Source organism: Muntiacus reevesi, chromosome 11, assembly GCF_963930625.1.
Source record: "Muntiacus reevesi chromosome 11, mMunRee1.1, whole genome shotgun sequence".
NCBI classification, from domain to species: domain Eukaryota; kingdom Metazoa; phylum Chordata; class Mammalia; order Artiodactyla; family Cervidae; genus Muntiacus; species Muntiacus reevesi.
The window spans coordinates 12,262,534-12,279,760 of NC_089259.1; the positions used below are offsets into that span (position 1 = coordinate 12,262,534).

A 17,227-nucleotide genomic window follows, 5' to 3' on the forward strand; every position below is an offset into this window, starting at 1 on the left:
GAGTGTGAGATGAGTGCAATTATGCGGTAGTTTGAACATTCTTTGGCCTTGCCCTTCTTTGGGATTGGAATGAAAACTGACCTTTTTCAGTTCTGTGGCCATTGCTGAGTTTTCCAAATTTGCTGGCATATTGAGTGCAGCACTTTCACAGATTCCTCTTTCAGGATTTGAAATAGCTCAACTGGAATTCCATCACCTCCACTAGTTTTGTTCATAGTGATGCTTCCTAAGGCACACTTGACTTCACATTCCAGGATGTCTGGCTCTAGGTGAGTGATCACACCATCGTGATTATCTGGATCGTGAAGATCTTTCTTCTTCTTCTGTTCTTCTGTGTATTCTTGCCACCTCTTCTTAATATCTTCTGCTTCTGTTAGGTCCATATCATTTCTGTCCTTTTTTGTACCCATCTTGGCATGTAATGTTCCCTTGGTGTCTCTAATTTTCTTGAAGAGATCTCTAGTCTTTCCCATTCTATTGTTTTCCTCTGTTTCTTTGCATTGATGGCTGAGGAAGGCTTTCTTATCTCTCCTGGCTATTCTTTGGAACTCTGCATTCAAATGGGAATATCTTTCCTTTTCTCCTTTGCTTTTTGCTTCTCTTCCTTTCACAGCTATTTGTAAGGCCTCCTTAGACAGCCATTTTGCATTTTTGCATTTCTTTTTCTTGGGGATGTTCTTGGTCACTGCCTCCTGTACAATGTCAAGAACCTCTGTTCTTCAGGCACTCTGTCTATCAGATCCAATTGCTTGAATCTATTTGTCATTTATATTGTAAAATCGTAAGGAATCTATCACTAAATCCCAATTAAGTGGAAAAGCTTCCCCATTTCAAAAGTGTTTAAATGGTGAATGAATTAACTAATGCATTGTTAGAGACTAGTCACTGCATACCATCTATGACAGCAAAGACAAAAACATTTTAAAGTCCCATGGCAGGCAGAGTAAGGAAACTACAGGACAGCTATGGCATGAAGTATTTACACAGTCATTAAAAGTCAGAAAGAGAAAATCAAGTGTCATGTATTAACACATGTATATGGAATCTAGATGTCTCTAGAAAGCAGAGACATTACTTTGCCAACAAGGTCCATCTAGTCAAACCTATGGTTTTTCCAGTGGTCATGTATGGATGTGAGAGTTGGACTATAAAGAAAGATGAGTGCTGAAGAATTGATGCTTTTGAACTGTGGTGTTGGAGAAGACTCTTGAGAGTCCCTTGGACTGCAAGGAGATCCAACCAGTCCATCCTAAAGGGAGATCAGTCCTGAATATTCATTGGAAGGACTGATGTTGAGGCTAAATTTGGCCAACTGATGCGAAGAACTGACTCATTTGAAAGACCCTGACACTGGGAAAGATTGAAGGCAGGAGAAGGGGACAGCAGAGGATGAGATGGTTGGATGGCCTCTCTGACTTGATGGGCATGAGTTTGAGCAAGCTCCGGGAGTTGGTGAAGGACAGGGAGGCCTGCAGTCCATGAGGTTGCACAGTGTTGGACACGCCTGGGTGACTCAACTGAACTGAGAAAGATGGTCCTGATGAACCCATCTGCAGAGCAGCAGCGGAGACGCAGACACAGAGAACAGACCGTGGACACAGTGGGGGAAGGAGAGGCTGGGCCGGCCCGAGAGAGCAGCACTGAAAGGTGGGCATCACCATATGCAAGATGCATGGCGGTGGGAATGTGCCGTGTGACCCAGGGAGCTCAGAATGGTGCTCTGCGACAGCCTGGAGGGTGGCCGGGGAGGGAGGTGGGAGGCAGGCTCATGAGGGAGGGGACACACGGACACCTATGCTGACTCACACTGATGTAGCAAAAACCAACACGGCGTCGTAAAGCAATTATCCTCCAATTAAAAATATAATAAATTAAAAACACAGAAATGTCATAGTGAGAAAATATTTGATAACATGGGAGAATGCTCATGATTCACAATGAAAAATAAATGTAGGCTGTGAAACTGCCCATATGGTAAACTGTAAATCTGGTAAAAGTGTGTATGTCTGCACGTGGACAAAGCTGAAAGAAGCACAAAGAAGTGTAAACACTCATTTCTGAGTCGCAAGATTGCGGGTGGTTATATTCTCTGTATTTTCTTGCACTTTCCACATTTTCCACAAAAAGAAATGCTCTTTTAAGTTAAGAACGTGTGTGTGTGTGTGTGTGTATGTGTGTGTGTGTGTGTGTGTGTGTGGACTGGATCTATAAAAGTTACTAACCTTTCATTCTAAACAATTGCTTTTGCTTCTACATCACATAAGTTATCATTAACCTTTTGGGGAAAGAGTTTTGGTTTCCAAAATGGAAAACTTTGGTTTCAGATCTTGGCATCAGGTATAAAACTATCATGTCTGTGTCAGACCATTTCACACAGTCCTGAAATTTATGTCTCCTTTGGCTGTTTCTAACTGGATCTGGGGGGAAAAGTGTTTTCACTTCTCCAAATCCAACCTGTCAACTTTATTAAACATGTGCCAATCCTATTAGAGCTGACTCAATGGAAAAGACTCTGACGCTGGGAAAGATTGAAGGCAAAATGAGAAGAAGGCAGCAGAGGATGAGATGGTTGGATGGCATCACTGATTCAATCGACCTGAACTTGGGCAAACTCCGGGAGATAGTGAGGGACAGGGAGGCCTGGTGTGTGTTGCAATCCAGGGGGTCGCAAAGAGTCAGACACAACTTAACGACTGAACACCACCAGCAACAATCCTATTACATGCTCCAAATCCTCCAACGGCCAGGCAGGTCCTCAGAGCCCCTGTCCCTGACAAAAGGACGACCTGCAGCACCAGCTTCAGCTGCAGAAACACAGGCTCAGCTAGCAGGAAGTCTCCTGGTAAGGAAACCTCTCGAGTGTTTGCCAGACACCAAAGCATGAACCTCGAAGTCAGCTTTGGTCTATCTTGACAGCAGCTCCCTTTCTCATCCTTCCCTGGAGCTCTGCGGGTGTTGGGGAGTGGGTGTACAAATAGAGTCATCCCACCATCAGTTCTTTCCAACAGGGCTGGGTTGGGATGGGTGTAGGTTTTTTCAGAAGGAATTTTGGATTTCACAGCAAATGGCACGGCAGAAAGCTAATTCACCAAAACAAAACAAAAACATCGTAAACTAGCTGGAAAGAAGGCAGTTGCATGTGAGCAGGAAAGTAGAGGGGGGCTGAGGTGGGGAAGTCAGCAGCAGCAGGAGAAAAGCAACGTTACAGAGGCTGTAACTGGAGGAAGAGGCTGGATTTTGGGTGTAAACATTAAATATGTGAACAGGGACATATATTAACAAGATAAAGGAAATACTGGATTTCCCAGTGGCCCCAGTGGTAAAGAACCCGCCTGCCAAGGCAGGAGACATAAGAGATGCGGGTTTGATCCCTGGGTTGGGAAGAACCCCTGGAGGGCCCTGGCAACCCACTCCAGTATTCTTGCCTGGAGAATCCCATGGACAGAGGAGCCTGGTGGACTGCAGTTCATAGGGTTGCAAAGAGTCTGACATAAATGAAGCGAATTAGCATGCACGCACGTACAGAGCAACGGTGACCTTAGGGAGCTACAGACATGGTCCCATCTCTCCCTGAAGGAAGACAAAGTGGCTACTGATTTTCCAGCTGAGCTTTTGAGGGGGTTCAAAGCCCCCTATATACTTACGCATGGTGCCCTATGCCCACCAGAGTCTCCTCCCCACGGACCCAATCCTTCCAATAAAGGTCTTACCTCCAGAGAGTTTATGAAAACATGCCAACCAGCTACCTCAAGCCCATTCATTATTTGCACTGTGATATCAATCTGAAGGCAGGAGGAGAAGGGGACAACAGGTGACGAGATGGTTGGATGGCATCACTGACTCAACAGACATGAGTTTAAGCAAGTTCCAGGAGAAGGTGAAGGACAGGGACGCCTGGTGTGCTGCAGTTCATGGGGTGGCAAAGGGTCGGACACGACTGAGTGAACAACGACAATCGACCTGAAGGTGGAGAGGGAGTCTTGATGGAGTGAGACAGAGAGTAAGCGAGTTTTGGTAAGAGCAGGGTATGATGACAGCATCAGCTCCAAGGGGGGCAGGAACCAGGTCTAGAGGAGTCACCGATGGATCTCCAGAACCCAGCATCGCACCTGGCACGTGGAAGGCAGGGGTGATAGTAACAGCCACTACTTCCTGGCCACTTCAGCACTGCTAAGCAATGCTCACAGGAGCCCTGCCAGGTAGCTGAGATCATCACCTTCATCCTCCATGTGAATTAAATGGTGGTGCAAGGCGCCATGCTGGCTCAGGGTCTACCAGACAGTAAATGACGGAACCAGGACTAAAGCCAGGCTGCTTGGCGTCCAGCTCTGTTCCTAACCTCCACACTCTCCTGCCTCCTTCAACGAATACTTGATTTACTGAGTCAAAAAGGGGTGGAAGGTGAAATCAGAGAAAGACAAACATAGTATGATCACTCATATGGGGAATCGAATTTAAAAAAGCAAAATGACACAAATGAACTTATTTACAAAACAGAAATAGACTTACAGATATTGAAAACAAGCTTACAGGTTATCAAAGGGAAAACATGGTGGGTATGAATCAGGAGCTTGGGCTGAACAGACATTGCGTCATGCTAGGTCATGTCTGACTCTTTTGCAACCCCAGGGACTGTAGCCCTCCAGGCTCCTCTGTCCATGGGATTCTCCAGGCAGAAATACTGGAGTGTTTTGCCATTTCTTCCTCCAGGGGATCTTCCTGACCCAGGGATCGAACCTGGGTCTCCGGCATCTCCTGCCCTGGCAGGCAGGTTCTTTTACCACTGACCCCGCTGGGGAGCCCTGAATGTACATACCACCACATATAAGATGGACAAACCAACAAGGATCTTCTGTATAGTACAGGGAACTCTACTCAATGCTTTCTGATGACCTATATGAGAAAAGAATCTAAAAGACAATGAAGACATGTATATGGGTAACTGAATCACTTTGTTACACTCCTGAAACTAACACAGTGTTGTAAACCAACTATACTACAATAAATTTTTTTTTTTTAAGGGATGGAAGCCTGTGTTGGAACACAAACTGAGGGACTTTGTACAGCTCAGACAGCAAGAGGGTGAGAAGAGGGACACCCAGCGGCTGGAAGGACGGTGATGTCTGCCTGCAGTCTCACCGCTGGGGTCTGCCAGCACAGGCTCCCTGGGCTGGTGCCCCAGCTCCCTCCCACGGAGCCTGTGGAATGGGGTGGTACGGGGGCTGAGGGGTTCCTTACTGTCTTGTCTGCTCCTCAGCAGGTTCGAGAGCAGGCCCCCCCGAGAGCGGGCAGGAAGTTGTTACGGGAGGAAAGGGCAGAGCCCGAGTTGTCTCCGCCCTTTGAGACAAGGGTCCCAGTTTCCTGTGGGTTTTTTCTCTTTTGCCTTCGTTAACACATCAGTATGCATGCTTTCTCTCTCGTGCTTCTGCAGCTGAAAGGTGAGCGCATATCCTAAAACCGGGCCCAGGACTCGGCATTAGCAGAGCTCCCTCCACATCATTAGAACACACGTGGTGAACAGTGGCTTTCTGCTGCCACATGCTAAACCGGAAGAACGGCCTGCGCATAGCAGCTCTTTCATGCATGCCTCACATCTTTACTTGGACATGTTGAGGATTTACTTTCTTGCAGACGCATGTGAAAAGCTGAAAAATCTTTTCCCTTTTGTGCTTTTATTTTTTTGGATGGGAAAGGTGTTCCTCTTGATGATGGTAACCTTCCACACCACAAATTCAAACTCTTTGCAGATTGCCAATGATTTCTCTATCTCCAGTGTGTGAGCCTGAAGTAGGCAAACAGAGGTTGGGAGCAGCAGCTTGTCTGGAGCAGACACAAAGAGGGAAGAGGAAAAAATTCACGGGAAGGGACTCCCCTGGCTGTCCAGTGGTTAAGACCCCATGTTTCCAACGTAGGGGGCTCAGGTTCGATCCCTGGTCAGGGAACCGAGATCCTACAAGCTGTGTGGTGTGGCCAAACAAAAACAAAACAAAATTCATGGAACACCTTGACAATAAATTGTTCTGTATACAATGCTGGCTTAAGTAGCCACTTTATTCAATCCCTCCTACTCTCATATCCTTTCTCTCTCTCTTCCCTTCCACCAAACATATGTATGTAAGGATCATAACTGGCAATGGGATTCCTCTGGGAGGCATTTGGGAGGAAGGTTGTTAAAAAAGATGCAAGATGAGGACAGATATTAAATTCTTTTAATTCAATAAATTAATAGCAATAATTTAATTTGAGATTCAGTTTTTAAAGTGAGATTTTAATATCTGTTACATATAACGAGCTGGGACCAGGTTAGTTATTCAGCAATCCTAGGAATTAAGAGAGAGCTGAGAGAAAAAAAAATCATGGCTTGGGCTTTTAGGAAAGAAAATTGGTTCTGGAATAACTGAAAGCTCTAAAGGATCTGTGCTAAAGGCTAGTTTTAAACTTGGGTGTACTTATACAAATCCAGTTCCAAATACAGGGAAAAACCTATTTGAACTCCCAAACGCAGTCCTCTTAGAGAAAAGGCCTTTGCAATCGATCTGTTTCTGGCGCTAATGCTTGTAGATTAGTCGACAGAATCTTTTTCTCATGGGCACGAGCTTACAGAAGGTCTTGTGCATGGGGACGAGGGTGGGCTTTGCAAGGGCACCTCTGCTTGGGGACTTCAAGAACACTGAATGGGGTGTCAGTCAGATACTGTCGTTGCTCCAGAAGATGTGAAGACAACAGAAAAGTATAAGTGACTGACTACATGCAGCTAGTGTCCCATAAGCTCGGTTCTTGAGATTAAAATGGTCAATGAGTTATTAAATCGCTAAGACTCAGCGTATCTTTGAGTGGATCCCTTTAGGACGACTGATGGATACGATCCTTGTGCATGTGCCACACTAACATTCTTTCTATTAAAAAAAAATGTTATTTATTTATTAATTTTCGGCTGTGCTGGGTCTTTGTTGCTGCTCAGGCTTTCTTAGTTGCGGCGAGTGGGGGCTGCTCTTAGTTGGGGCGTGCGGGCTTCTCTTGTTGGGGAGCATGGGCTCCAGGCTGCCAGGGCCTCAGCAGTTGCAGCTCCCAGGCCCTAGAGCACAGGCTGAATAGTTGCGGTGCTTAGCTGCCCTGCAGCATGTGGGATCTTCCTGGACCAGGGACCGAACCCCTGTCTCTCACGTTGGCAGGCGGATTCTTTCCCACTGAGACACCAGGGAAGCTCCCGCCCTAACATTCTGAACGCCCAGCAGTTCTGTGAGCTCCGAATCTCCCTGCCAGGCTTTGCGACACAGCTGTTAACGGACAGAATCCCCCAGAAACAAACAGGAGCGATGCGGACCAAGATTTATGGGCATGTAAATCATGGCATTTTTTATAATGTTAAAAAAAAATGAGAAGTTAAAAGCCTAACACATTAGGTGTGCAGGTCAATTAGTTCATGTCTCCGTTCTACAGCCATTAAGAACCACGCTTTTGAGGAACATTTGTTGACATGAAAAATATTCCTGGTATAATGAGAAATAAGAAAGGTGTAAAACAGAAGACACTATGAAATCATATTTATTTCTTCTTTTATTTTTTTTAATGGTTTTTCCCCTCTGGTCATATACATGCATGTGACTGAGAAGAAAAATGAACTACTGATAGTGACTATTTCTGAGTAATGAGATCTTTTTCTCTACCTCTGTACGTTGTTTACTCACTCTCTCGTGTCCAACTCTTTTTTGACCCCACGGACTGCAGTCCACCAGGCTCCTCTGTCCATGGGATTTCCCAGACAAGAATAGAGGAGTGGGTTGCCATTTCCTTCTCCAGGGGATCTTCCCAACCCAGAGACTGAACTCCTGTTTCTTGCTTGGCCAGCGGATTCTTTACCACTGAGCCACCAGGGAAACCTCACTACCTATCTTTGTATAGTTCTCTGTAATTTTCCAGTTTCATACAAAGCTTTTCTAATAAAATATATTGTTTTAAGGAAGCAACTGTTAATTGTCACAAGAATACCCAGCAAAGCCAGTGCCAATCCACTGTATATTATTAATAAATGATAAATGTACAAAGTTTTTGTCCTTGCATGTGAATAATCATGGTTGAAAAAAAAAAAAAACTATATGCCTTAGTCAATAACCTCTGAGCCAGAAGCTTTAAACCTCATGAACTGCATTAAAATTCACCATGTCAAAGCACTGTCTACTGTATTAAAATACTGCTGGATACTGATACATGAAAAGGGAATTTATACCTGTTGAGAAGGTACTCTGGGCCAGGTGTTTATATATAGGGTTTTGCATAGGTCACTTCTAGATGAGGAAGGTCAAGTTCTAAGAGGTCAAATCACTGGTTCTGGTCACATGGCTAGTCAGTGATCAAAGTGGATGCAAACCTTCTCAGTCTGACCACAGGGTGAAAACTTCAGATGACACACAGATATTAAAAAAAAAAAAAAAACACCTTAAACTATTTTGCTAGTGCTCTGGATGTGTGGCCCAAATAACTACTTTTTGTTTCTCATCTTGCACTGCAGCCTAAGAGAGGTGCTGGGGAAGCGGCCTAAAGGAGACAACAGGACAGAAAGGAGAAAGGCAAGGGAATAATCCACCTCCAGGGAACACCTGAATGAACAGGCGATCTTTAGGGTTACAGAAACCAGCCTAGCCCTCTGCCCAGTGAGAGAAGAAGACAAGCTACTGCTACCAGGCCCCATCAGACTGCAAATCTCTCTCCACTGCCTCCCCGAGCAAGGTCCTGCTCCTCCCTGCTTGGCCTGCCGGAATAATATCTCTCAATGGTGGTTTATGGTGGCTGATTACAAAGCACATGTCATGGATTCTAGAGAGGTTTAAAAAAATTTTTTTTCATAATTAAAAAATTTTTGGCTATCCTCATGGCATGTGGGATCTTAATTCCCTGATCAGGGAGCAACCATGTGCCCCTGTATCAGAAGCACAGAGTCTTAACCACCGGACTGCCAGGGAAGTACCTAGAGAGGTATTTTTAAACATTAAAACTTTCCTTTAGAGAGGACATCAGACCTTAAAGATGATGTCTTTTCACTTTTTCCATTCAATAATGTCTTTAGACATTTCGTAAGAAAGAGCTTACAGACTAGACATTGTGTCAGGCCTATCTTTCCACACATCATCCAATTTAATTCTATCAGCAGATGAGTTCCTAATCCTAACAACATCCCACGCAGCTAGAACCTCACAATTTCCTAGTGGTTCCATATCCAGTAGAACCTCACAATTTCCTAGTGGTTCCATATCCAGTACTCCATTTGCTTCCCGAAGTAAACTGTAAGGAAGGAGAGGGAGGTACTATTACCCCATTTTACAGATCAGGAGATTGAGGCACACTGCCACTTTGCCTGGCTTATTGGATTAGACAGAAGCTTCCTTGAAAGGCACAGAGGGGCTGACTCTGGGCAGCAAAGCACACAAAAATTCTGAAACACAGCAGCGATGTGTCCCTGGAAGCCAGGATCCTGAAAAAGGGTCTTCGGGTAGGGATGGAGTAACGGAACACTGGAGGGTGAAAACAAACACTGCTCAGGCCTCACTGTTGCCTATGGAGCGCTCTGGGTGAATGGCTTCCTTCCCTAACTTTCCAGGAAGTCGTTCCTGATTATCCATCATGGAGAAGCCGTAACAACCACATCTTAGGGTTCCCATGTGCCTTAGCTTATTACATCACTGTAAGCTTTTGAGATAGGCTTTGCAGATAATTTCACAAATGAGGAAAATGAAGCTCAGAGGGGTTTAGTAATTGGTTTAGCTGACATAGTGATTAGGCAGCAAAGTCCGGATTTCAAACCACATCACATCACATCCACCTCACCTTTCCGTACGTGTAGCTTATCTTGTGTGTTGCCTGCCCACGTGTTCCTTATTTCATCAATCTTTTGTGGTAGTTTTTTGAGGGAAGACGACAAGTCTTATATTTCTCTGTAACTACCCCTCCAGAACTGAGCAGAGGCCCATGTACACAGTAGGTTCTCAAAAAGTGTCATGTGTCAAATATCTGTTTGGGAGTAACAGAAGCTCAAGAGGGATTCTTTGGTACTCTGAATGTCAGGCTCTCTGCTGTATATAATTAAAACAACAGTGAATGCGAGATGTGTAATTTCTCCCAGCTCTAGCTTAATCAGGCATTCATTATCATGTCTGACTCTGCATTATGTGAAAAGAACTGCTCAGTAAGCATTTTCTGTGATGAGGCCAGTCAGATACAGACAGACATCAAAGAGATTTCAGAAAAGGCAAAAACAAAATCATCAAACATGTGAGAGACAATGATCTACACGGCGGACTGTTTCATCTGAGACTAAAGAACTTACACGGTAAAGAGAGTATTTGACTAATAAGGAGAAGCAGCTGGGTGCCAAGTGGGATTGGGTACCATTAGACTCTCTCAAGAGTAAGGACGCACCACGCTACTGATCTGGGTCAGAGAGAGAGGCAGGTACACATCCAGGGGTTTTTCTGGGAGAAGGAGTTTGCTTTGAAACCTCTTCAGCACAGCAATCATTTCACCGTGATGGCTATCACAATCATTTCACTACCATCTTCACTGCCAGGCAAACCTAACAAATACACATGCAATATACAGCTTATTATCCTGCTGGGTCTCATTCCATTTGCCATCCCAGCACCACATTAGTTTATAGCTTTGAAAACATAAAGGGCTGGAATGAATTCATTGAGATTGGAACTTTCATGACAGAGATTAGCTCAAATACTTCTACGCTGGCATTTGGTAACCTAAGCTAATAGTACCGACCCTATTTTATTGGCAAACCACACATTTAGTCATCTTGCTACTGAGAGGCAGGGTTTCTGACTTCCTTTGTGTTAAAAAGTGCCACCTTCTCATGGGCATTTAATCAACACCAAGCAAGAAGAGCAAATATCAGGTTCGGGGTACCTACATTTGTGTCCTCATGGCTGTGGCCATTGGTCTCGACCAACTCCTTGGTACCCTTCAACTGCAGGTTTGAAGACAAAAAACAAAACAAAAACCCAAATGAATAAGCAGGCATATCTATTAAGTGCATATCATCCTGTTAACCCTGATTGATCTGAGGCTACACTTGAGAAAACTTCCAACAAGAAAAAAACCAGATGGAGCACATAACTAACGAGTCTTACTGAAACCAGTTTGAGGCCAATATTTTATGAAACTTGATGGCTGGCAAAAAAATAAATGGGCCTTGGCCATTATTTTTAAATAATAAGATTAGAAAGCAGTTTCATAGGCATAAAATGTATAAAATTGGTTCTTAAGAATAATAAATGATTTCATTTCCTCGTTGTATTGCTATTAATTTAAACCCTGCAGTGTTTGCAAGTTGCCGCCAGCTAAATGATGTTATACTAATGATTATTCGGGAGTGATGTATTTTCATTTGCTTTAATGCGCTGCAGCGCTACTGTCCGCGTTCTCCTAGGGAACCTATTCGAATGACTGACGTGGTTTCTGGAGGCCTACAGGAAGACGATCTGCTGCTTTTTGGAAAGGAAGAAATGGGACCTCATCTCCTTGGTCACCGAGGCATTAGAAGAAAAGCTGTTTCTCAGCTGAGATTTTTAACAGTGAATATCTGAAAATGCCCTTCTCTCTGTTCTCTCTCAGAAGGCTTAGGAGTAATCAGTTATCGGGAGATTTCCCGGAAACCTTTAATTGGCATTTTTATTCTAGCCTGACTTAAGCAAACACATGGAGACAGAGAACAAGGGCAAAGGTGAGTAGCCCTGCAGCTGTCTGCTGGCATTTCTTCCTGGCTTATTGTGCTTAGGAAGTAGCATTTTCAGCACTCTCTTCTTTTAATGCCTAAAATAAGGCACTCACGGTACGATATAAATGCTTAAAGTTTGAAAAGAGAATAAATGCACCACCAATATGTTTGACTCAGATGTTGGTTCTCTGGGGCTCTGTGTACGTGTCAGCATGAAAGCTTCTTTGGTTTTCGCCAGGCGATCTCAAACTCTCAGCAAGAAAGCCATGCGCTCTCCAAGCCAAGAGTGGGGCTCTGCCAAAGCCGTGGCGCCGTGAAGGGGCTGAGCACGGGGCAGCTGACTGCGGACCCGTGGGGCCGGTGAAGGCTCACTTCCACATCATCGTGCTTGAGAAAGAGACAATGTGTCCAGGGGTCCTCCGGGCAGCGCCACAGATGTCCCCGCACCCAACAAGGATGAGGGTGCGCGGGCAGAGTGTGAGAAACGTGAGAAGCCAAGTGTGTCTCGGCAACAGGAAGACCAGCTGTGTCAGAGGGCGCAGAGGCCTTCCAAACCTCGCTGGGCTTTCCCATCTGGGAGTTTTCTTTCCATGGTGACCCTCACCGTCTCCCTCACTGTTCATCCCGCCTTGCAACTAGCGCTCCTGGGAATTAAGAGCGGGGCTGGCTCCAAAGCAGGTTTTGCTGTTTTTCCAGCGGAAGGAACGGACTCTATTTAAAGCTTGTCCCACCTTCACACGTTGCCCAGCACAAACACACCCATCGCTCTTCTTCTTCTGCCTAAATGAATTCCATTGTCCTGCTTCGTGTTACCATTTCACTCTGCCCTGTGTGTGTGTGTGTGTGTGTGTGTGTGTGTGTGTGTGTGTGAGAGAGAGAGAGAGAGAGAGAGAGAGAGAGAGAATACTGGAGTGGGTTGCCATGCCCTTCTCCAGAGGATCTTCCCAACCCAGGGACTGAACCCGGGTTCCCCGCATTGCAGGCGGATTCTTTACCATCTGAGCCACTAGGGAAGCCCATGCAGAGGTAGGTGTGTTTCTAATTATACGTGAGTGTGTGGGCGTGTGGGTGGTGGCTATAGGGGACAGAAGGAATATGTCCACTGCCTGCTCTCGTCTATAAGATGACAGACGGGGGCACCAGCCGAGGGGCTCTTGGGGAAAACAGCCTGGTGGAGACAAGAGTGGCCGACAGCATTAGGCTTCCGTGGGCCCTCTTAGACCTGTGTATTCTCGGGGCTTTTGCTCGAAAAAGAGCCATCCCATTAGCACGGCAGATTTTAAAATGCTTCCTCTCTAGTCGTACTTCCTAGGTCTTTAGTGATTTTGGTTGTTCTGAATCTCTTTTACGTTACCCATTTATCTTATTTTTATTTTTTTTTTAAGGAATGGAGAATGAAGTGTGATGCTTCACCAAAGTTTATGTGTGCTCATTGGTCTTTAAAAATGCATGTCATGACAAGGATATAGCAATGTGATCTGCAAAACTTAGCGTCTATTTTTATGACTGGGGTTTGGACTCCAAATCAACATAAAGGACTGGAGTCCTTCAGAGGAAGAGGAATTCACCCCTCCTCATCCCAGTAAATTAAAGAGACGGACAGAGAAAACACAAAGCAACAAATCTCCGGGACATGTATGTTTGATCAGGTGCAAATCTGGACCAAATCTGCTCCAGTTTGTTGGAAGCCTTTTCATAATGTAAAGCAAGAAAGAAGAGAACAGAGGAACGACTGCAGGTCTCTTAGACAGTAGGTCACTGTGAATGCAGTCATCAGTACTTCCCGGTTCAGTCTAACTTCTCCAAAATCATACACAGTCAGACTCGGTCTATGTTACTGAATCTGTCTTAATCATATAAAGATAATGATTAGTTTAAGAAAGTATATTCCTCCAAAGCTATAAAAGCTTATAAACTATCCGACACCTTCAAGGTTCTCTCACAATTCACTTAGACTTTTAGAGGAAAGTGACTGAAAATACATTTTCTTGATTTCAAGCCATTAAAAAGGTAAAAATCATTTGTACAGTGACTGAGTCACAGTGGACTAGGGTCATACTTCTCCAACTTCATAGTTTTTTTTTTTAAATCACTTTTGAAGTGATTTATGTTGTACAAAGGACCTCCTCATATAGCATGGTAAGTGAAAATTTTAAAGCAACCTAAATTTGACCACCCCCAAAGGATTTGGGCTACTACATGTGATTTTTTCCCCCTTCCATTTGCCATTCATTACTTCATGAGCAGCCTGTGAAGGCCAGAAATAGGAAAGTATTTCAGGAACTTGCCTGGCTTCTGCTGTGTAGATATCGGGGCTTAGATTTCACTCAGCTGCCAAGCAATCCATCTTACCCTGCTGTAAGACAATACTTTCAAATCCACTTATCAATGTCAGGCCACACTTTAGTATCAGAGAAAGCCAGGATGAAATGATCAGATTTACAAACTTCGTATAAAAGGTCTGTTGCTCGCCCTGGCTAGATAAGTGCCCTGATGCACAGGGGAGAGTTTCGTGTTTTCTTTTTTAATGTGGCTATGAATCAGTCCTTCTTATTCCGATGTCTGCAGGAGGACCATTGGCTATGCTAAACTCATTTTCCTCATGATTAGACTTAAGACGAAACTAGCTGCTTGCTTTGAAATTTATCTGCATCACCAATGTTTTAAAACTTAATCAAAATTCATTTGTCTTCTGGAAGAAAGTTTCACAGATCGCTGGAAGGCTTGGGTGGCCTAAGAGGTACCAAAGTGAGAACAGAGATGCTGGAGATGAGATTAAAAATCCCACGCAGCAAAGCTGCTGGGAGGTTGGGATGGTCCAGGCTAATCCTACTGCAGATTAACTTCAGCCAGTGTTTGCGCATGCGTCAAACACGGGGAAGCGTGTGTCTGCGTTTGAACCAATTCCCGGGTCGGAGCCATGGCTTTCACTTACTTGTTCCTGGAGAACTTTGAGTAATGCTTGTGTGTGTGACTGCTCTTCTTTTGCTTGCTCCAGTTCTGACTTTTTGTTGTTCAGCTCCTCCTGGATAGTGAGCAGTTGCTGTGAAATTAAAGGACATTTATGATAAGATAGCAGGCCAACTGGAATATTGTAAGATAAACAGAGCATCCATTCCAAAACACAAGAAAAATTTTGGTACATGCCTTAAAGTGTAGTCTGGACTTCAGCTGACTTTTTAAAATGTGCATTTCACCCCCTACATAGGGTGACGAGCGTGCAGTTAATGCCACAGTCTCAGGCTGTTGGTGACACTGATGTACAATGCTTGTGTCAGTGTTTATGAAGGCACCTTTGTTTTCCTTTGAACAGATGCACGTTTATAAAAATAATGCATGTTAGGTAGGAAGTTAGGCATGAGCAACCAGGGGTGCCCTAACCAGAAAGGATGCAAGCTGATATCTAACCCCTTCCCAGAGCACCCAGGAGAACTCACAGGCATACTATAAAGTAATCACAGAGACTTTTACACCTCCTGAACATGTGCCCTAGGCACACAGGGGATGCAAACTAACCACAGGGACCTCCTCTAGTAACCTTAGGCAGCTAGGAGCCCATTAAGGGTTCATGAATATTCTACACATATATGCCTCTGATTGTAACAGACTCAATTATAAGAAGACATACACAACAGAACCTGCTGTTACAGAACTTGGAATTGTTGATCAGCCTTGAGCCTATGCCTATTTGCATTCCCCTTCTTTGACTGGTGGTGGGTACAAGCCCTATTTTGCACAGGACACAACCAGGAGGAGACAGGAAGTATAAAAAGGGGGAAGACAGGAGGTATTGTGAGAGGATGATGACTCCTTTGCACTTGGCCTGCTCCCGTGTCTTGGGACTATCTGTCTAATAAAAGATCTGTTTCCTTGAGCTGTAACTGTCTGTTGTTTTAAACCCTTTAGTCCATCGTTCCAAATGTTTGTTGCGACAAGACAAGAACCAAGGAAGAGAAATAAACCAAACTGACATGCAGAAGCATGGTAAGAAACGAAAACATTGATGGCTGAAAAAAAAACCACTTAAAATAATTAATCCACGTCCAAGGTTACATCAGTTTACATCAGACCCAACAGCTAGCTTTAGAGTAGCTCTGTAAAGCCGCTTCGCCAGGTGGCTGGGACCACAAAGAAGACTTTTACTTTCTCTGTTATGATGGTGATGTTTTATTAGATCAGCAGGACTCAGGTCCAAACTGCAATCAATATATCAGCTGAGAAAACTGCTGATATAAGCTGTCAAAACACTCAGCTACGGCCTGCACTTCTATTTGGAAGCAGGAAGCTGAAAGCATTGCTGGAAGCTTGAGCGGTCCTTGCCCCCATCAACTGTAACTCATGCAGAGGCTCACCTGGCCTGCCAGGAGGATGGGGCTGCCCAGTGCTAATTCTCTGTAACTCTGTTCTCTGTTAATATATACACAGGCTGGAGAACACATTCAAGAGCTTCCAAACAGGCCCTGGAAACAGTGTGTCTATACAGAGCTTCTTGACAACAGAGGGCTAGTTTGCAAAGACAAATGTGTGTTTCTTCTCCTCCTGCACAAAACAAGTGGTGCCCTAATGATATGGAAACGTCAGTGCGTAGTCATCTCCAGGCCAAGACTGCTGCTTCTGGGACTTGACAAGCTGGCTGCAGAGCTGCCTGGCCAGGCCTGAACTACCAAGGCTGGAATAAACACTGGCACTGGATTCCTGGTGCTTAAACCTACCAACTGGAAGGATTAAGTCAAATCTTCAAATCCGCTAGTTTAGGGGGTATGCTGAAGACAGGAAGCGCTCAGAAAAACACACTGTGTCTTAACCCCTGGGCGTGCTCATCCTGGCCCCTCATCTGGTGCAGGATATAGATTTAAACATAAACAGTGATTTCCCTGCAGTTTTGAAAACACTCAGTGCTTCTTATTTCACCACCTGCCCCTATCACACATTGCCCATATGAGGCAATACACACAGCCCACACGGGCTCCCTTTAGACGTTATGTGGTTTAATTGTGCACCAATTGATTACAATGCAGAAACCAGGGGGCCGTATTGTACTTTGGCACCATGACAAGTAACGAAAATGACCCTTTCCAAATGGTGGGGAATGACCCTGCTTCCTTATTCTCATTCATGACCAACCCCAGAATGGTCCTGAAGGGATCTGGTGCCCTGACTTCCATGATGCCGAGTGGATTTTTTATGTCATTAGACCATTTTGAATCCAATCTTGAAACCTCCTTTAAAAATGAGCGGAATAGAGCACAGGGAATTGGCTTCAATAGCTCCTGTTCACTCACTGCTGTAAGCGAAGTAGCAAAATTTAGAAACAACGGATGTCTGGCTGAAGGGGGCTGGCCACGCTAAGGATGGTGCCCCCGGACAATGTAAAACCAGACAGCCATTAAAAATGAGGCTACACAAGTGTCTCTGGACACAGAAGAAACTCATAATATACTGTTTCCTGCATGAAAAGTTGAGTTATGAAAGGGTTTCACTGATTTTTGCAAAACAAAAAAGGATCTG

General features: G+C 44.7%; 1 protein-coding gene across 4 annotated transcripts in view; it reads right to left on the reverse strand.

The window, feature by feature from the left end:
* ENOX1 (ecto-NOX disulfide-thiol exchanger 1) overlaps positions 1–17,227 on the reverse strand; it is a 281,652-nt gene that overhangs the window by 57,845 nt on the left and 206,580 nt on the right. For 3 of the 4 annotated variants that reach the window (XM_065902209.1, XM_065902212.1, XM_065902211.1), the window contains exons 11-12: positions 14,655–14,762; positions 10,913–10,969 (exon numbers count right to left, since the gene is read on the reverse strand). In XM_065902209.1, coding sequence (XP_065758281.1) covers positions 10,913–10,969; positions 14,655–14,762 — 165 coding nt within the window. The remainder of the gene's footprint in view (positions 1–10,912; positions 10,970–14,654; positions 14,763–17,227) is intronic. The other variant, XM_065902210.1, reaches the window with a different exon arrangement.